General features: G+C 41.4%; 1 protein-coding gene across 1 annotated transcript; it reads right to left on the reverse strand.

Annotated features, from left to right (window-relative positions):
- Positions 1 to 267: 267 nt before the first annotated feature.
- LOC138967621 (protein rtoA-like) lies at positions 268 to 11,267 on the reverse strand. The gene is made up of 6 exons (XM_070340228.1): positions 10,566 to 11,267; positions 9,648 to 9,712; positions 6,355 to 6,476; positions 3,084 to 3,494; positions 2,134 to 2,393; positions 268 to 1,882 (listed from the first exon to the last, which is right to left on the reverse strand). The coding sequence occupies exons 4-6, from the start codon at positions 3,207 to 3,209 to the stop codon at positions 1,483 to 1,485; spliced, it is 786 nt and encodes a 261-aa protein (XP_070196329.1). The 5' UTR covers positions 3,210 to 3,494; positions 6,355 to 6,476; positions 9,648 to 9,712; positions 10,566 to 11,267; the 3' UTR covers positions 268 to 1,482.
- Positions 11,268 to 20,841: the final 9,574 nt, after the last annotated feature.

The raw sequence follows: 20,841 nt of genomic DNA on the forward strand, positions 1-20,841 counted from the left end.
TGCCAAGGTTAGACATGTGAAGAATTTGCACTGACTTTTCTTTCCTGCAGTCCGGGCTTCTTGACATTTTGCACTTAAACATGGCACCTTAGTACGGTTGGTTGAAGTAGATGTTTTGAATGAATTTGGTAGCAATATTGTGGAGCGTGTTTGTAAAAATAGATGAAGGATCCTCTTTCCCAGAGAAAATGGTTTATTCTGTAAGATGAAGAGAACATTTTGCTGTAAAAGACACCCGGTCTGCTTTTTTCAGGTTCCGTCTTTGAGAGGGAGCGTCTTCAGAACCATACACCACGAACTGTACACCACAACTCAACCAATGTAGTACCTCAATTTTATATATACCCATGAGGATGAAATTCGCTTGTTCATTTCAATGCCTGTAAAATCACACTGATGACATTAACGATGCAACCCCGTGTTAAGTCAGTGTGGCTGTGCTATAGTGCACGGGGAAAATCAGACCGATATGAAAGATGTCCACAAAAGTTGCAAAAGTCATCCGTTACAAAAACGGGTACGAGGTGACGACAGGAGCTTGTATCAAAGCGCCGGTCGATTGGAGTATCCTGCTCCTTTATCCTTACTGTAGAGTTACTACTACTATTCACTACCTACAGTAAGGGTAACGGAGTAATACTAATAATCGACCGGTGCTTTGATACAAGCTCCTGTGGTCGTGTCGACAGGATACAACCAGCTGCGAATGAAACAGTAAGTAGTTAGAGGGAAACCCTGCTTATTCGAAGCAGAAAGCTGAAACAGGACATTCAGTTGCACAGAAAGTGTTTCAGAGTCTGCAGGGATGTGTGATTTGTTTCTGGCTTTCGAAGCTAGAACGCCTACTCGTATAAGCAGGCATGTTTCCCTTTCTTCCACTATCACAATGTGATATAACATAAATAACATAAACGTTCCAACAACTTACCTTTCTTGTTTTTTTTTAAAAATTACTATCACAATATTATTAAATCCCAGTTCGTTATATTGTCAGTTTACTGGGAACAGCAACTCGTATCCCCTCATCCGGAGGCAAACGTCGTATTACCTCAGTTCCCCGAATGGCAATTGGTCACTGCGTTGTACAACGGAGTAATTCATGAATTGCTGTTGATGCCATTATATGTTGAAAGCTTCCGACATCACCATATTTGGCAGGTTCAGTTTAACACACTTTGCTTTTCAGATGTGTCTGGGTGGCAGTATATAGTTATTATATCACACTAAGTACCAGCGGGTATGTTGATTATTCCTCTCCAACGCAGTAGTTTATTGCAGAGCAGTCTCTGCACCGGTCAGCAAATCTGATGGAGTTCCCAGCAAATACAACACCCCGTACATCTAGTATAGTCAGGGCCTTGAAAAACGAGCCTGCCTTTACCATTCGGACTATACATGTATTGTTACTGCAGGCAATGTTGCTGCTTCTGTTGGTGTTGCTGCCGCTGTTGCAATTGTCCAATCGCTGCAGCCGTTACAATATCATCCTCTCAGAGTGGGAGTGCCCAGCTGACGGTAACGCCCCGTAGATCTAGTGTAGTCAGGCCCTTGAAAAGCAAATCTGTCTTTTCCACCAGGACTGCTTGTGTTATTGCTGCTGCTAAGGTTGCTGCTGCTACTGGTGTTGTTGCTGCTGCTACTGGTATTGCTGACACCGCTCTTGCTGCCGTTGTTGCTGCCGCCGCTGCTGTTGCTGCCGTTTTCGTTGCTGTAAGTCGTGTGGTGTCTGTGTGTTTTGCGCGGTGTATTGCTTTTGACGCTGCTTTTGTCGGACGTTGAGTTGTCCTCGGTTTCTCGAAAGACGCCACACAGCTCTGTCTCGGATCGCCAGGAGTTGAAGGAACAGCAGCTTTCACTCCTATCCATGGATTCTGTTTCATCGCTGTGAACACATAGAAAGGACAATCAATATATACTACGGCATGAACAGGGAGAAATTCACAGAGACTGTGGAAAGGAAACAGAGAGACGATCATGCCGCTGTTTATCCACGAAAACACTCTACTGGAACTACAACCGTAGCCTGTACACACACACACACACACACACACACACACACACACACACACACACACACACACACACACACACACACACACACAAAAACACACAAAAACACACACACACACTGACCTGTAGCTGTTGTCACTGTATACTGAAGGCGAGCTGGACCCGCTGCCAGGGTAGTAGTACCTCCTCCACGAGCTGCCCCAGCGAGGCTGTTCCGGCCTGCCCTGCATGGCATTGAAGAACCTGCGGCTGTTGAGGATGTCGTTGCGGATGCGGTTGACCTCCTCGTCCAGAGAATTCAGCTCGTGACGCAAGCCCTGCATATTGTGCACGAGACGCTGCTGGGAGGCCACGAGCAGATGGGCTTTTTGGCTGCCTGACACCTAAAGGGAAACAAAGAAGATTAGTTCAGCATTGACATGACAGACATAGACTACAGCAAAAGATGGCCAAATCTCAAAATGTTAACTCGCCAACCGGGCGAGTAACTTCAAGAAAGTTACTAGCCCGCCAGAATTGTCGCTGGCCCGGTACATACCACAGTTACTGCATCTGCAGTGTTTATATGGCTTTGTAACTCGATATTACAACCAAAAGTGTTGCATTGGACCAGAATGTTCACTGGCCAGCCGGACGAGTTGCCACGTGGTTTCTACTAGCCCGGCGAATGTTTTGCTCGTCCCTGGTAAACCGGGCGGACGATTTGGCCATCCCTGCTACAGGGTGTAAACTTGTATCGTTCAGTTTCGCTATCTTCAGAAGGGCACAATGTCGACTTTTCAGATTACAGTACGTAAGCACGATCAACATGCAATTCAATAATGATCTCGCATACATATTTGAGCGATATTTTTGTTATAAGAATTAATCTTGTATCGATGTAGTGGCCTCCCTTGCACTAATGAAAAGCATTGGCCTTGAAATGGAGGTAAGATTACACAGATTATGAACAGATAATGTGACAAATCAAGGTCTCAAAAATGAGGAAATCTTAAATCTTTTTTGTAAATTTTTTTTTAAAGAGAAATGGGGGACGGGGGATGGGGGTGGGGGGTCCACTGTATTCATCTCACCTCTGCCTCTTCCTCATCCTCGCTCATCACCAAGCTGTTCCGCCGTGACCCGATACGTGACCCGTGACGCGACGACGACCTGACACTGGATCGACTGGAGGGTCGGCTTCCTCCCCCTCCCCCCATCCACAGTCCCCCATCTCATCCCGCTCCATGTTTCACTCCGCCGCATCGTCTTGAAGATCACTCAATATGTTCCTTAACTCCTGCACGCCGGCTTCCGGTGTAGAGGTCGTTTCCGGTTGCGCAGCACTCTGGGGTCGCGGCGGTTTGCCCAGATCACGATGTGCAGGGATGGAGTGTTCTGGGATGGGCTTGAAAGAGTTTGAGCTGTCGTTGTGAATCAGAGGCATTGTCGCTGGTGCTTGCTGTTGAAGTTATACAGGTAGTGAAGGCTTGAGGTCAGATTGTCTGAAAATGTATGTGGTTAAATCAAAGACTGATTTCAACAACGTCGTGTACAAGATGAAATGTCTCTTGGTAAAGGCTGGCCCTAATTGAGCCCGAATATGCCTTAGCTTCTTGCAGCGAACTTCGTTAAGTAGACTTCGCGAAGTGGACTTGGCCAAATTAATATCAGGCTTAAGACGCCGACAGACACTGAACGCAGATACGGTGACAGGTTAAACTGTGGATCTGCAGCTGAAGGTGTGAAATTTCCTTTGCTTTTCTTATGGTAGGCACAACATTATAATCCTCAAAAACGGATGCGAAATAATGAGGGAAATTCAGTTCCTTGTAAATGCAAACATGTCGTCTAATTGTATGTGTTGTGGTGTTGCTCCACTGCTGTGTAAGAACACCAATCAGCTAAACACAAGTCCACGGAACCAACACAAAAATCTCACTTGTATTCTCTTCACAACCCTTCGTAATTGTTGCAATCACAACAACCAGGAATGATCGATGAATAGCACATCAAAGTCAAAATCAATCACTGAGCTTGCAAGTAAACAAACCGCCAGCTTGGCAGTAAAAATACCTGATAACACTGAATTTTAAAAACGCAAAAGGATCAGGATCCCTTGTGTTATTCTAGTTCCAACACTGCTCTTGTTCATTACTGAATTATGTTCTCAATCTTTCCTTTTTCGTTGTTGTTTTATCTCAGAAATATGCCTCCTTCGTGGTGAGCCGCTGAGTGTCCACGAAACTACCTGCCAGGTGTACAAAATACAATGATGTGTGTATAGACAAGAGGCAGTCTCACCGGCAGGTGTGCTAAATACAACAATTAATGTGTGTGTAGACCACAGGCAACGCCAGGCATTAGTGTCACACCCAGTTCCAGCCACGACTCAAAGTGTGCCCGGGGATTAAATATCAAAGTTGCCGCTTTCTTGTGACCATTAGCCGTTAGTCCATTGCGGCATGCAATCGCGTAAACTAATTATTAAGCTCCTGTGGCTTTCCCGGTGTGAATTCTTCATGCGTTGAACGTGGCGATGTTGGAGGTTGTTCGTGTCCAGTGTCCTCGGACTATCAGAATGACACTTGTGACAGGGTGTGGATGCGCCAAAGACCATCAATTTTGTACAAAAAAACAAAAAACAAACCATTTACAAAAGAATTGTATCTATCTAGACATGTGATAATGGACACTAATTTGTTTGTTATTTTTTTTATTTTTTTTATTGTTGTAGACATATAATTATGTGGATTCATTGTGTGGACTGAACACCCTCACTCAAACCAGCTTTTTGGACACGAATGGTTACAGAGAAGCTGATTTTATTTTAAACAAAGACCAAGTCGTGTCTTTAACTATCTTTCCCTGTCTCTCTCCCTCTCTATCTCTGCCGTCCTTGCAAAAATGTGTTGTTACATATGAATCGGTGTTTTATTCAAGATGTGTTCTCAGATTGGAACAGTACAGCAAGATATGCCTGCTGAGCTTCTTTGAATCCGCTGAAAAAAACGTTGATACGCGACTACTGCATAGTTGTCATCAAACCTGTTTTGATTCTTAGGTAGCACACAGAACAGTCGCCTGGTAGAAAGCTCTTGAACAGCTCTCGGCACATAATTATAACATCACCGACAGTGATCTTGATCAAGAATACCGATGGAAGGGAAGCAATCCAAAAATGGCATCGTCGCCAGCCTCCGGGTTGTCTTTCGTCATTGTCACAACAAAAATCTACATGTGTGTGTGTGTGTGTGTGTGTGTGTGTGTGTGTGTGTGTGTGTGTGTGTGTGTGTGTGTGTGTTCTCTCAGGAAATAATACAGACACATATAACTACAGACTCATATAAAACACAATACACGCATGCAGGAAAAAACCCACTAAACAAATGGGTAGCGCCGTATACTGTATGGCAGCTCGCTTTCCCCAGGGAGAAAGCAGCCCGGTCCTTATCCTTACATACCAAGAACAAACAGCCTTGGTGCTCTCTGCTCAGAGTGATCATAGTTTCTGTTAAATTAATTAAATTGTGAATGCTCACTGCAGCCGTTTAAGAAAGAAATTCACCACAACAATTCCAAACATTGGCTTTTGAGATTAATTCATAACAAACAAACAAAATCTAAATCCGCACAAGACTTCATACCTCAGTAATTATATACACATTAGGTGTATACTACTTTCAAACTTAGCTCTCTTTATTTTTCTTCACAAATCACATACAACCACGCTCGTTCTCTCTCTCTCTCTCTCTCTCTCTCTCTCTCTCTCTCTCTTTCTCTCTCCTTCTCTCTCTGCTGCCATGTTCTATTTACCAAACACTGTACATAAGGTCCCATTGTAGTTTCTTTGTATTTACCTATGGAACATTCTTTCGACGCTGACGTCATTCCCTTTCTACGTCATTCATTTCATCATACAGTCATTCATTGGCTCGGCTTCCTGACGAGTGGACGTGATAGAACTACACTTGTATCAAGATAAGTTTTGTGTGAATATTTGTTTGTCTGTTCACTTAAAAGACCGTTGGGTCGAAATATCTGTGAATGTATTGTTTTGTCAATAACAAACGTTCCAACAACCTACCTTTCTTGTTTTTTGATTCTGAATTTTGGAACGTTGGCAGTCTCTTTGTTTTTGGATTTTTTCATTTGCGGTAGATCCAGTAAGCTTTAAATTAGTTTTTTTTTCTTCTTCAGCGGAATTAGACTAGTTTTTACAATGAGAAAGTTTCACAGAGTGATTGAGGGAGATTGGGAGAGAGAGAGAGAGAGAGAGAGAGAGAGAGAGAGAGAGAGAGAGAGAGAGAGAGAGAGAGAGAGAGAAAAAAAATGCATCCTTGTTCTAAGCGCGTGGATACTGACCTAAAACTCGTAGGGACGCGCGGCAAGTAATCTCCCTTGGAGCCTGCTTATTTCCCCTGACACGACGTTCTTCCTTTTCCGCCCAGCCGTGCACGGTAGGAAGGCATGGAGTCCGTATCTGCCTAAAACCCAGATTCAAATTTTAACTTCCATGGTCATCCGTGCACGTATTCTTGTTATTTGCCCAGGTAAATGAATATAGTGTATGCAAGAACTGCTATTGTAAGGGAAATAACTTAGTTGCAAAGAGGGGGGTTTGACCACATGACACGACTGACGAATGACAGACCATTGACGGACCACGTGACGAGGTAGGCCAATCAGGCGACAAGGCGGCAAATCACCAACGGGGAGGCGCAGTTTATCAGAGAAATCAGAACCCAGACAGACGTTACGTCGCCCCTCAAGGGATCCCCGTATCAAGTAAGTCTCTTGGTAGAACATGGTCGCCAGTGCTTAGCTTGCCGTTCCAGTAGAACATGGTCGCTAGGAACGGACGGCCATACTAGTCAAGGACTTGCGATGGGGCAATCCCGTAAAACCCGTGTAAAATATTACACTATTTGCTTGATTAATCACTCATTTTGGGAAAAAAAATCAAATAGTAGCTACACCATTGACAACCGGCTCGTCGCGATATAACCTTGAACGGTTGAAAACGACGTTAAACACCAAATAAAGAAAGAAAGAAAGATTGACAACCGGTCCTTGCATTGCTGTGCCTAAATCACGAATGAAGGCACGTTCATAAATGTTAAGCAGCAGGAAAATGGTCAAACTAAGTGTTCATAGTCGTCTCATAAGAGTGCATAGGCTATAAATTGTTGGCTCACGTAAGTGTAGCCTATGCGATCGTAACTTTGTCTGTGCGTGCGTATGTGCGTGCGTGCGTGCGTGTGTATGTCTGTGGTAGAAACTCTAACATTTGAAGACGTCACATTACATTGACGTCACATTATGACGTAAGAGGGTTAGACGTCACGCGAAGGAAGTACTGAAAGTCTCGGTCATTATTATTTTGAGCGGGCCGAGACTAGTTGGCAGTCGTGTCCCTGTAAGTAGGCTACATGCAGACAGACAGATCTAGATCTAGTGTCTCGCTTTCTTGCACAGTTTCACCTATGCTCTTTCTGTGTGTGTGTGTGTGTGTGTGTGTGTGTGTGTGTGTGTGTGTGTGTGTGTGTGTGTGTGTGACGGAGTGATTGAGTTTGTGTTACTGTTTGTCGATTTCTTACGTGAGCCTTGATGGCTTCGCCTCTTGTTTTATAAAAGTACCTCTTGTGTGTCTTCTTCGCCGGATAATCTGGCCGGCGAGCTACAAACTGTTGGACTCGACATCTTTCTCAATCTTTGAAGTCAAAAATGTGCTCTACATCATCGACAGGGTGCGCACGTGAAGTAAATTCGGACAAGAATAGAAAAGAGGACCCCAAAACTGAGCCAGCGAGAGTGATCAGAAAATAGGGGGCCATTTTCTCTGACGTCAAAAATTTAGCTGCGCGCGCACTTTGTAACATACCTACTATATAATTATATGAATTCTCTTCTGTTCTAAATACAAGGGGGTTAACTTGCGCTCTAAGACTAAAGGGAGATATAACTGAAGCATGTACGTGTCCGTCAGTTTTAGCTAGCTAGCTAGACTAGTACGTACATTTTATTTTTTCTCTGACTGACTTTGAGAACAAAATCACACACACGCACACTTTACGGTGAAAATGCTTCATCTGAAATGCAGTGCAGCGTACGCGAACTTTTTTTGCACGTGTTGTCGCAGATCTGCAAGCAACAGCAACGGCCTTAGCATTGAAAAGATGGATCGGGTAGCGGAATATAGTGGATAGTAGCGAGATTTCGGACAGGAAAAGAGTAACAGTAAAATTACAGTATTCGTCCACAAAGATACAAATATATTTTTGATCTTGAAATTTGCAGAAGGTTGCTCAGGAGAAAGTTTCATTTAGTATTTACCAAAGGAAACATGACCTTTTTGACTCACATGCGAAGCAAAAGTGAGTCTATGTACTCACCCGAGTCGTCCGTCCGTCCGTCCCCCCCGTCCGGACGTCCGTCCGGAAAACTTTAACGTTGGATATTTCTTGGACACTATTCAGTCTATCAGTACCAAATTTGGCAAGATGGTGTATGATGACAAGGCCCCAAAAAACATACATAGCATCTTGACCTTGCTTCAAGGTCAAGGTCGCAGGGGCCATAAATGTTGTCTAAAAAACAGCTATTTTGCACATTTTTCCCATTTTCTCTGAAGTTTTTGAGATTCAATACCTCACCTATGTATGATATATAGGGCAAAGTAAGTCCCATCTTTTGATACCAGTTTGGTTTACCTTGCTTCAAGGTCAAGGTCACAGGAGCTCTTCAAAGTTGGATTGTATACATATTTTGAAGTGACCTTGACCCTGAACTATGGAAGATAACTGTTTCAAACTTAAAAATTATGTGGGGCACATGTTATGCTTTCATCATGAGACACATTTGGTCACATGATCAAGGTCAAGGTCACTTTGACCCTTATGAAATGTGACCAAAATAAGGTAGTAAACCACTAAAAGTGACCATATCTCATGGTAGAAAGAGCCAATAAGCACCATTGTACTTCCTGTGTCTTGAATTAACAGCTTTGTGTTGCATGACCTTGGATTTTGTATTTTGTATTTTGGTAGGAAAAATGTGTAAAGCAGTTCTTAGTGTATGATGTCATTGCTAGGTTTAGTTATTTGACCTTGACCCTGAAGGTCAAGGTCATGTAAAGGTCAAGGTCAAGCATGTGAGTCGTATGGGCTTTGCCCTTCTTGTTAATTATTTAAAGAAACCCTGTTTATATTATTCATACCTAATATGATTATATAAGAATGGATGTGAGTGTGTGTGTGTCTATATGTGTGATTCATCAGAGATGAACAGAAGCAATAACAAGATATTTTGCATGCGACTTGTCTTCCAGAGCCACAGATGTGCACCTCGGTTTGATTTTTCGATTTATTGTTTCACTTTACGGATAAATAACCTCCTTGTTATTGAATACAGCCTATATAAGCTTAGTGCAAGTGCCAGTACAGCGCCTACTCTTTTTTTAAGGGGATAACTCATTGAGGTGCCCTCAAAGTGCAAGTACTGTAAGCTTATAATTTTTATGATGCAAAGTGAAAAACACCCGGGCGAAGCCGACCGGGCCCGGTCCGGACTGCTTGTTATAAAAATCCGGTGCCCCCTGCTATACCACTACTGCTTACGTTCTGTTACAATGGAGGATTTAACCTATAAAAACGTACCGCATCTTGGAAATGTTCAGCGTCCCGGTCTGGCCTCAGGGCAGCAGTGACAGCACTTGTTACGGCTGCAACAATTTCATTTACGTTTGCCATTTTGAATGGTTCCCGCGCGTAAAGAAAACAAGAACCACTCGATAAATATTTAACATAGAGCTAGTTCAGTTTTCAGAGTTGAGTTTCGTAACGTTATATAATGCATTATATACGTATATAATGCCTTATATACGTATATAATGCATTATTTACTTAAATAATGAATTGTTTAGTAAATAAAAGATTTATTTAATTACATACAACAATCACATTTTTTACTTTTGTGTAAATAATGAATTATTTAGCTAAATAATGCATTATTTAGCTCTATAATGCATTATTTAGCTAAATAATTCATTATTTAGATCAACAGGAAAAAACGTAATTTCTTTACAAACGGATTGCCATAGACTCCAGATATAAACTTTGTGAAGGTGAAGCACTACATGCAGCTTGTCGCTACACGGTTCACAAAAGACAACACTGTGGCCACAGTCAAGACAGCGGATCTTGCTCTCCTCTTGATCACAAAAAGAGCAGCGGTCTATCACTCTATGGCACCTGAGAGTGTTTCCAAGCGAGCTGTCAGCATTTTGTCATGGAGTGATGCCTATTTTTGAATTTCTCTGTTTTTGTCTTGACGCATGGCATGCCTGCTTGGCTGTCTCTCGGCGTTGTGTTCGCTGAACACTGCTGACAACAACAAAACGGCAATAATAGCGAAAGCAAAGCCTCAAATGACAGAGATCTATGTTGGTTGCCAGAGCATGGTTGTACATAGTGTTAAGCATGGAAGTTTCCATGTGAACTGAAAAAGGAGACAAACTTGCATCGGTCTCGAATAGCTATAAAATGCTGAAGAGACGATAAACAATAATAACCCACCAACCAACCAAGCCAACGATGATGGTGTATTGACTGCAACAGGTTCCTTGATGTGGGCCGCCCCCCAACCATCTGCACTTCCGTCAACTTCTGCAGCATCACTTCTTTGGTACTTGATGGGTTGTACCTGTCAAACACAACATGGATCTGTGGTACGTGTTCTGGATGTGTAGTTTGTGGAGGATAGTCATACCATCCAGCAGCACAGTATCTGCAGGCGCAGCTGAGGTTGTACCGACTGAAGCGGGTGGAGGGGTTTTCAGTTTTTGCAGAAAGACACTCTTCTTTGATGTCAGCAATGTTCCATCTGCGTTGAATAGGCTGGGGGAACTTGAGTGTTCTCGTAGCTCATGACTCTTCTCCGCTGTATCCATGCTGGCACCGTACGGTCTGTACATAGCATTAGTCGATCATGATGCACTACCCACTTTCTTTTTCTACTGGCTATATTCAGTAGAATGGAATTCAGTGGAATCTTCTTAGTCTTGATCATCAGGCCTAAATACATTTTCTTGCCCGGAATGCTACGGTTGGTCATGGTTGTTGGCTCACGTAAGTGACAGTGTAGCCTATGCGATCGTAACTTTGTCTGTCTGTGCGTGTGTGTGTGTGTGTGTGTGTGTGTGTGTGTGCGTGTGTATGTCTGTGGTAGAAACTTTAACATTTCGTCATTTGAAGACGTCACATTATGGCGTAAGAGGGTTAGACGTCACGCGAAGGAATTACGGAAAGTCTCGGTCATTTTGGCTCATTATTTTGAGCGGGCCGAGACTAGTTGGAAGGCACTATGGCGGAAAAGAGAGTTATCTTTTCATGTCTTGGCGTCTCAAATCTTATTAGTCAGAAAGCGCATGCACGTAGTCTCGACCAGCGCGTGGTGTGCTTCTTTCTGAGTACTTTACGTCACAAATTGTACTTTACGTACTTGATGATGACGTAAGTTAATTGTATGTGGTCATGGCTCAGAAAAGGTGTCGAATTTGTGGGACACTTGAGTCACAAATACAAACTCTTGGATAACTTTCCATTTTGGGGTCCAGCGAAACTGTTTATGTGTTTAGTTGTGTCTGGGCAGTAACAATGTATTTTCATCAATTACTGCGGAATGAATTGCATTTTAAATTTTAACTGGAGTGTGTTACATAACACCGTGTCACACATTGTTTTCTAATATACAGTTAACAGTAAACCTATTACACAATAAAAGTTAACTGCATTTATTAGTATCTACCTTGATCTTCATTTGTGAAAAGTGGCATTCCCCGACAGCAATACTCTGCATATCTAGGTACCCTAGGAAAGTGTGTGTGTTACATGAACACCAATTAACAAAACAACGACCAAACAAGTACTCAAATAACTGAAAAGATTACTGTTTCAGCAGTCAATCTATTCTTAGTTCCACACACTTCATACGGACAGTCTGCAAAAAAAAAAAATCAAATCAGAACAAGATGTGAAAATGTATTCAAACAAAAATCAACTTTCTGTGTCTCACAACACAGACATTCAAAACTGCGAAATTCCTATTTATTTTACACACAAAACCGTAGAAATACATGTAATGGGAAGAGAAACAAGTACATAATAGTAAAGAGTTGAAATGCATCAATGATACCGGACCCGTTATTCCCATTAACAGTTATCTGTCAAGTCATTCCTAAAAGTTTCCAATGAGTGTGTTACATTTCACCAAAAGAAATCAAACTTTAGGACACTGTCAAGATATTCACATGAAAAATGCATTCAAAAGAATGAAAAATGAAAGAGCAAAACCATAACAACCTAACAATGATGTCTTATGACTTCTACCATGCTCCAATTCACAATATAGAGAAGATTTTCTCACTTTTGACACTGAGTGTGTTACATTTCACCAAAAAAGTCTTACTTCACATTATTTTGTAAGGTATAAAGTATATATCCATCCACTTGGTAACGAAAACAATACACTGTACAAACAAACTTGATAAACCCAACAAAAAATCTTCAGGTTGAAGGCGGATTTTGAAGTTATCAAGAAAAATGCTGTTTATTCGCCAATGAGTGAGTTACAAAACACTGTCATAACATGAACAAAACGTTGTTCATATTCAGTGATTTCAGTTAATTGTGAAATTAATTGTAAGAATGACACCATGGTTGCTACACAACTATTGAAACTATTGTTGACACATTCCGACAGCAATAATCTGCATATCTAGGTACCCTAGGAAAGTGTGTGTGTTACATGAACACCAATAAACAAAACAACGACCAAACAAGTACTCAAAGAACTGAAAAGATTACTGTTTCAGCAGTCAATCTATTCTTAGTTCCACACACTTCATACGGACAGTCTGCAAAAAATCAAATCAGAACAAGATGTGAAAATGTATTCAAACAAAAATCAACTTTTTGTGTCTCACAACACAGACATTCAAAACTGCGAAATTCCTATTTATTTTACACACAAAACCTTAGAAATACATGTAATGGGAAGAGAAACAAGTACATAATAGTAAAGAGTTGAAATGCATCAATGATACCGGACCCGTTATTCCCATTATCAGTTATCTGTCAAGTCATTCCTAAAAGTTTCCAATGAGTGTGTTACATTTCACCAAAAAAAATCAAACTTTAGGACACTGTCAAGATATTCACATGAAAAATGCATGCAAAAGAATGAAAAATGAAAGAGCAAAACCATAACAACCTAACAATGATGTCTTATGACTTCTACCATGCTCCAATTCACAATACAGAGAAGATTTTCTCACTTTTGACACTGAGTGTGTTACATTTCACCAAAAAAGTCTTACTTCACATTATTTTGTAAGGTATAAAGTATATATCCATCCACTTGGTGTGACGTCTGCTTCTCGTTTCTAGGGCTGATCAGTGTTCAACAGAGACAAGTGCAAAGAAGTAATAAGAAATTTAATAACTCTGTACTTTCAAAAACATGCACATGATCACTCTCGCAGACATCAATCTTCTTCTCTTAGAATCTTCACATGAAAGTCTTATAGATTATGATTTCGCTGGTGTGATTTCAAACACACGTGACAACATTGTCTTTCTTCTTCTTGTTGCGTTGACGTTTGGTATCGAAGAGCGGAACGTATTTCTTTTTCTCGTTGAAAAATGTTTCTTGGATTACACAGATGAAGACATGAAGGGGTTAATGTTTACAAAATATAAAATGTAGACTACTCATCACAATAAACTTGATCTTGGTAGCACTTGGGGACGTTGGTGGTTCCTTCCGTAGTTACCGCTGACGTTGCCCTCCCCCATAGTGTCCGCTCGACATCATTTACACGAGCATTGTACATCCATGTACACTTACACCTTCTGCAACACACACGTGTAATATCTGTTATTATCAAGTATGATTTCAATCGATATCATTCAATTTGTTTCTCTAAAACAAACACAGAAACAAAAGTTCACAGACTGACACAAACACATGGAAAAATGAACAATACCTGTGTTTTCCTGTGAATCAATAATGTTAAAAGGTACTAGCGTGTTTTACCTGCAGTTAGTGGACCTTTGGAGATCGCAAAAATGTGGAAATCCGTCCACGGAAGGTGAAACATATGCTAGTGCAATCTACGTGGCTTCATTGACTGCTGCCATCTTGGAGTCAATGCAAACGGTCAGAGCATCGCATCCTAGCAACCTCAACTGAATATCATTCATGTGCATATTCGTTGCACAATACGATGGCACGCTGTTTCTTTTTGCTCTCTTCGTTTAAATTTCTTTCCATGAAGACAAACAAATTCTTGCCTTGTACGCTGCGATAGTTTTGGAATAATGGCGCGAGCGTTGACGTCATATGTATACAGTGTCGTCATGACGTAGTCTCGGTCACTCAACCTCGTTTTGTGTACGCAACTAGTGAAGTCTCGATTAATATGAGAGGGAGGCGATACACGAATTCCATTCGTCACACTTGGTAATGAAAACAATACACTGTACAAAAAAACTTGATAAACCCAACAAAAAATCTTCAGGTTGAAGGCGGATTTTGAAGTTATCAAGAAAAATGCTGTTTATTCGCCAATGAGTGTGTTACAAAACACTTGTCATAACATGAACAAAACGTTGTCCCTATTCAGTGAATTCAGTTAATTGTGAAATTAATTGTAAGAATGACACCATGGTTGCTACACAACTATTGAAACTATTGTTGACACATTCAGCATGCTGGTAAATTCATATCAGCAAAGAAAGTGTCTCTGAGTTTGTTACACAACACCAATTTTTGTCGTTTTCACAGTAGCAGTCTTTCTTGCATGGCTTGCTTTAAGCAAATTTAATTGTAGGCCTCAAATACAACTCCAACACCTATTGGTTGTGTAAAGATATGATTGCTTTATCAAAAAGTAGGTTTACTGAACACAGAAATAAGGAAATATAGCACGTGGCTCAGAAACACAAGTTGGGAAAGCGAACAAACCCTTAATAGCACTGATGACCACACAAGGAAACTTGCCACAAAAAAAGTAGAGTGTCTGTGCTCCTTGAGAAAACGTGACAAGGTACAGTGAAGCACCGTGTAAAGACAACCAAGTCTATATGACACAAAATCAGGTCTTACAAATTGAACCACATTATCTTAATCGGAAAGATGTGCGTTAGTATATATAAAAAAACAAATTCGTTTTTACCGTTGGAAAGTATTTTTAATAGGCAGTTACAGATAAGAAGCATTTTTGTGTGAGTGTTCGAAGAACAAAACGTTAAAAAAGTTAGCTTGTTGTTCTCGATAAGTTGTATTTAATTCATTGTATGAGATATTGTTAATTGTTGTTATTTATGTGAATAAAATTGTTTGAAAAAAAAAAAAAAAAAAAAAAAAGGTCTTACAAGAGAGGGATAAAAGGGATGGGGGGGGGGGGGGGTGGACGGTGCTGTAAATTTACAGAGTTTAAGAACAGAACATTGGAGAAAAGGGAGTCTTAACAAGGAAGAGTTTTACATCGGTGGCGGGGGTTTCAATAGGTGGGTTCCACTGTATTACATTTACATGCTACAACTAAAATGTGTAAAAAACGTTCCTCCCATCATCGTGGAGGAAGACATCCTGCATCTTCATCAGGGTGTCTTGGGGAGGGATCTGGTACTCCTCCACATAGGACAGGGTATCGCAGAACTTCCAGGCCGATCCCCATGGTTTGAGGTATCAGGTCATAGTATCACAGAACTTCCAGGCCAATCCCCATGGTTTGAGGTATCAGGACAGGGTATCACAAAACTTCCAGGCCGATCCCTATGGTTTGAGGTGTCAGGACAGGGTATCACAGAACTTCCAGGCCGATCCCCATGGTTTGAGGTATCAGGTAAGAGTATCACAGAACTTCCAGGCCGATCCCCATGGTTTGAGGTATCAGGTCAGAGTACCACAGAACTTCCAGGCCGATCCCCATGGTTTGAGGTATCAGGTCAGAGTACCACAGAACTTCCAGGCCGATCCCCATGGTTTGAGGTATCGGCCGAAAGTCTGCCCATCATGCTGCTGGGTAACCTTCAACATAGGAACACAAAACCTAAACAATATTATGACCATATACGGTAAATTATCAGGCTATTGGGAGTAGGTGTGTAACGCACTCAACACTGTTCCTAAAAAAACCTCTTATTCAAAACAATAAACGCAGACATCATTTTCTGTTTACTTGATTCATTCCTTACTTTGTTCCAGCAAGATTTAAATAATTTTCAAGATAACTGTACAAACTATTGGGGTGTGTTACCTCCCACGATGTGCGAGTGGTGTGAGTAACACACTCAACACTGTTCCTAAAAGAAACTCTAATTCAAAACAATAAACGCAGACATCATTTTCTGTTTACTTGATTCATTCCTTACTTTGTTCCAGCAAGATTTAAATAATTTTCAAGATAACTGTACAAACTATTGGAGTGTGTTACCTCCCACGATGTGCGAGTGGTGTGAGTAACACACTCAACACTGTTCCTAAAAGAAACTCAAAACAATAAACGCAGACATCATTTTCTGTTTACTTGATTCATTCCTTACTTTGTTCCAGCAAGATTTAAATACTTTTCAAGATAACTGTACAAACTATTGGAGTGTGTTACCTCTCACGATGTGCGAGTGGTGTGTGTAACACACTCAACACTGTTCCTAAAAAAACACCTCTAATTCAAAACAATAAACGCAGACATCATTTTCTGTTTACTTGATTCATTCCTTACTTTGTTCCAGCAAGATTTAAATAATTTTCCAGATAACTGTACAAACTATTGGAGTGTGTTACCTCTCACGATGTGCGAGTGGTGTGAGTAACACACTCAACACTGTTCCTAAAAAAACCCACTCTAATTCAAAACAATAAACGCAGACATCATTTTCTGTTTACTTGATTCATTCCTTTGTTCCAGCAAGATTTAAATAATTTTCAAGATAACTCTACAAACGATTGGAGTGTGTTACCTCTTACGATGTGCGAGTGGTGTGAGTAACACACTCAACACTGTTCCTAAAAAAACACCTCTAATTCAAAACAATAAACGCAGACATCATTTTCTGTTTACTTGATTCATTCCTTACTTTGTTCCAGCAAGATTTAAATAATTTTCCAGATAACTGTACAAACTATTGGAGTGTGTTACCTCTCACGATGTGCGAGTGGTGTGAGTAACACACTCAACACTGTTCCTAAAAAAAACCCACTCTAATTCAAAACAATAAACGCAGACATCATTTTCTGTTTACTTGATTCATTCCTTACTTTGTTCCAGCAAGATTTAAATAATACTCTGACAGTAGTCCCCCAAGTCAAGCCGGATTGTCAGCTGCGATAGACCTAAATATAAATAGTTTCAAATACAAAGAACATCAAACTGAGAAAGGAAACTTGCCACGATCCCTCATAGCCACAGAGGCTGAAAGGACGTTAACAACACACAACTATCCTTCCTTGTCATAGCCACAGAGGCTGAAAGGACGTTAACAGCACACAACTATCCTTATCCTATCCTTGTCATAGCCACAGAGGCTGAAAGGACGTTAACAGCACACAACTATCCTTATCCCATCCTTGTCATAGCCACAGAGGCTGAAGGAACGTTAACAGCACACACCTGTCCTTATCCTTATGCTATCCTTGTCATAGCCCTAGAGGCTGAAAGGACGTTAACAGCACACAACTATCCTTATCCTTGTAATAGCCACAGAGGCTGAAGGAACGTTAACAGCACACAACTATCCTTATCCTCGTAATAGCCATAGAGGCTGAAGGAACGTTAACAGCACACAACTATCCTTATCCTTATAGCCACATGCTGTGTGGGACAATGGAAGTAATCAAGATCTTAAACAGTTTGAATGCACACAGTAAAAGACCACGCAATTATTGCCGTTTCTGGCCACTCATCTACACAAAAGTAGACAACCTTGTCAGAAGATTCTTCTGGTTTGTTACGCGGTTTTTTCTCTCTGCAGTTTGTTTAGACAGAACCTCTTCAACTGCATCTGCACCACACCTACATTAAGCCAGCCTCAAATGGTCAACACTTAGACCAAAACAAGCAGCTTTTTTTGCCATTGACTTTGACAGAGCACTCTTAACACTTAGACCAAAACAAGCAGCTTTTTCTGCCATTGACTTTGACAGAGCACTCTTTGCCGCAAGAGGCCCCCAGCTGGTAATCATGCCTTTCTTTGCTGCTGAGAAACTCTGCATCTTGAAACAAAGTCCAGGGAAACGAGTGTTGAGCCAGAAGTTCTTTTGCGAACTGCACATGTTCCCCCAATTTATGCAGGGCTTCTGCATCAGCAAGTGCGCCGTATGCTGCGAAAACGTCACCAAAGAAATGCTGATACAATGACTCCTGCTTGTATGAGTCCAGTCCTGGACATCCTTGTCGAAAGAGTGGAAGCGAGTCCACAAACTTAGCTGTCTTTTGTTTGAGACCATGTATGTACCTTGCCACATGCGCTAGCAGCATTGGCTAATACCTAGCAGTCAAATGCACTGATCTTGTGGCTTAGCAGGACTGCCGGTTCTTCTCCCAGGAAGGTGAAGACGCGGTCAAAGGCGTCTTCGATTGATACTGCCTCGACCGGAACACCCTTATGGTACAGCTGGTCTCCATCACACCTAATCCCAGTCACCCTCTGCACCCTTCTCCGCTTCTTTCCTTGGAAGGACATGTGTGCAAAAGGTGCCCGAAGGACCAACGGCTGCCAACTGTGTGATGTGACTGTCACGTGCTGAAACAAAATCAAAATCGTACACGGTTCACTATCATGTAAATATAAATTGCACAATATACATGAGAGACACATAAAAAAGGGCAACCACCCCAGTTGCCCCCAGGCACACCCTACTGCTTCCCCTTCCCCCAACTGAATATCCCACCTTCCTGACAAAACCCCCAACCCTCTCAACCCCCTGCAGTCGCCTGAACTTGGCAAATTTCGAGGTTCGCTTGTGCCGTATCTTTTCTGTTTCTGCGTCACGCGCCTGGGCTCTGCGGAGTGCGTTTTCCGAGGGAAAGGCCCAGTTTGTCGTTAGCCTGCAACATAAAAATACCACCTATGAGGGTGAGTCAATATCTTACAAGAAATTTGTGTTGGTTTATTTGCTTGTTTGTGTGTTCAAATTGTTCTTTTTAAAATAATATTTTAAGACTTAGTACACACAAGTCTGAACAGATCAGGCTGTGGCGGTATATACAGCATCGTTTGCACGGGAAAGAAATATATCTTTCAGACAAGAATTAAAAACCAGCCACGGAAGTAATGATAAATCGCAGCTATTTGAATTGTTCTATCAAATAAACATGTTGAAACGTACGTGTAGCAAGTAAGCATGGCCCTTGTTTTTCGAGACATATATAGCAGCGGAAACCCGGTAGTCCAGACTCGACGATCCTGCGTAGAACAGCCTTTTAGGCGCTTTGCTTGCCACCATGCCAATGAAGCTTTCATTGACCTGCGTCGAACCTAAGCAGGCCAATTTGTCGCTGTTTCTCTTGTACTTGGAGAACATTGTTCCACAGTCTTTTCCAGCACCAACAATCATATTTCCTGTCAACATTTAACGACTTCACACACGTTGGCAAAAATTCACAACTAATCCTCAACAGAGGCTTATCCATGGTTCACTTTGCAAAGATTTGTTCGCCATTTGACAGATAAAAAATAATGATAGTCTTTACGACTTATCAAAACATTTGAGCCCTACATCAGAACAAAATATTGACAGTACGTTGAGACATTCAATATACTTCTGAATTTATGAACATAACACATTAAAACCGCCCTGATATGGCCCTTCGTGGTCGGCTGGGCGTTAAGCAAACAAACAAACAAACAGACACATTAAAAAAACATTTCAGCAAAAGATAAACAACATACATTACTTACCAAACTGTCTGTGCCTTTGCGAATCTTGCAGAATGGCAATAGGAATTGCAGAGGTTCGCAGAAGATCCACGAGATGTCAACGTCCTCGGCCGATGACCAACTCTTCCTAAGGTTCTCCGCTTTGTCAGACCAGTCCACAGGACCTTAGACACACACAAATGTTCCCCAGGAAACTGGATATTGATATTGTTCATTAGAAATGTTCAAAATGTATAAGCAGAGAAACACTGTGCAATGAACATCTTGAACAGGACAACATGACATCAGAAGAGAACTGAACATAACTGAAAACAAACTTGTACAAATAACACAAAGCATAATTTGGCTATATCGGGACATAGAGATGCTCTGAAAACAAACTTGTACAAATAACACAAAGCATAATTTGGCTATATCGGGACATAGAGATGCTCTGAAAACAAACTTGTACAAATAACACAAAGCATAATTTGGCTATATCGGGACATAGAGATGCTCTGAAAACAAACTTGTACAAATAACACAAAGCATAATTTGGCTATATCGGGACATAGAGATGCTCTGAAAACAAACTTGTACAAATAACACAAAGCATAATTTGGCTATATCGGGACATAGAGATGCTCTGAAAACAAACTTGTACAAATAACACAAAGCATAATTTGGCTATATCGGGACATAGAGATGCTCAAGAAGGGCAGAGGAAATACGAAAATGATGGTAGTCCCCCAGCCACATTCTGAGGAACATGAGACCCTTGCTTGAAACAGACCCTTGCTTGGTTTCAAGCAAGGTTCTTGGATCCTTGGGCAGAGGATTTAACCTTCGCAAAACGCCCAAAACACCTGACAAGGGTGTGTGTGGAATGTTGAATTCCATTGCCCAAGATATGAGATCAGATTGCAAT

This window comes from Littorina saxatilis, linkage group LG5 (genome assembly GCF_037325665.1).
Source record: "Littorina saxatilis isolate snail1 linkage group LG5, US_GU_Lsax_2.0, whole genome shotgun sequence".
Classification (NCBI taxonomy): Eukaryota; Metazoa; Mollusca; class Gastropoda; order Littorinimorpha; family Littorinidae; genus Littorina; species Littorina saxatilis.

What these genes read in the sequence shown, in the direction of transcription:
- LOC138967621 (XM_070340228.1), bottom strand. Translation starts at nt 3,209, where the DNA reads ATGGGGGGAGGGGGAGGAAGCCGACCCTCCAGTCGATCCAGTGTCAGG. An exon ending in AGGATGAGGAAGAGGCAGAG is followed by an intron (nt 2,394 to 3,083) that starts GTGAGATGAATA and finishes GTTTCCCTTTAG; the next exon opens with GTGTCAGGCAGCCAAAAAGC. An exon ending in TACAGTGACAACAGCTACAG is followed by an intron (nt 1,883 to 2,133) that starts GTCAGTGTGTGT and finishes ATGTGTTCACAG; the next exon opens with CGATGAAACAGAATCCATGG.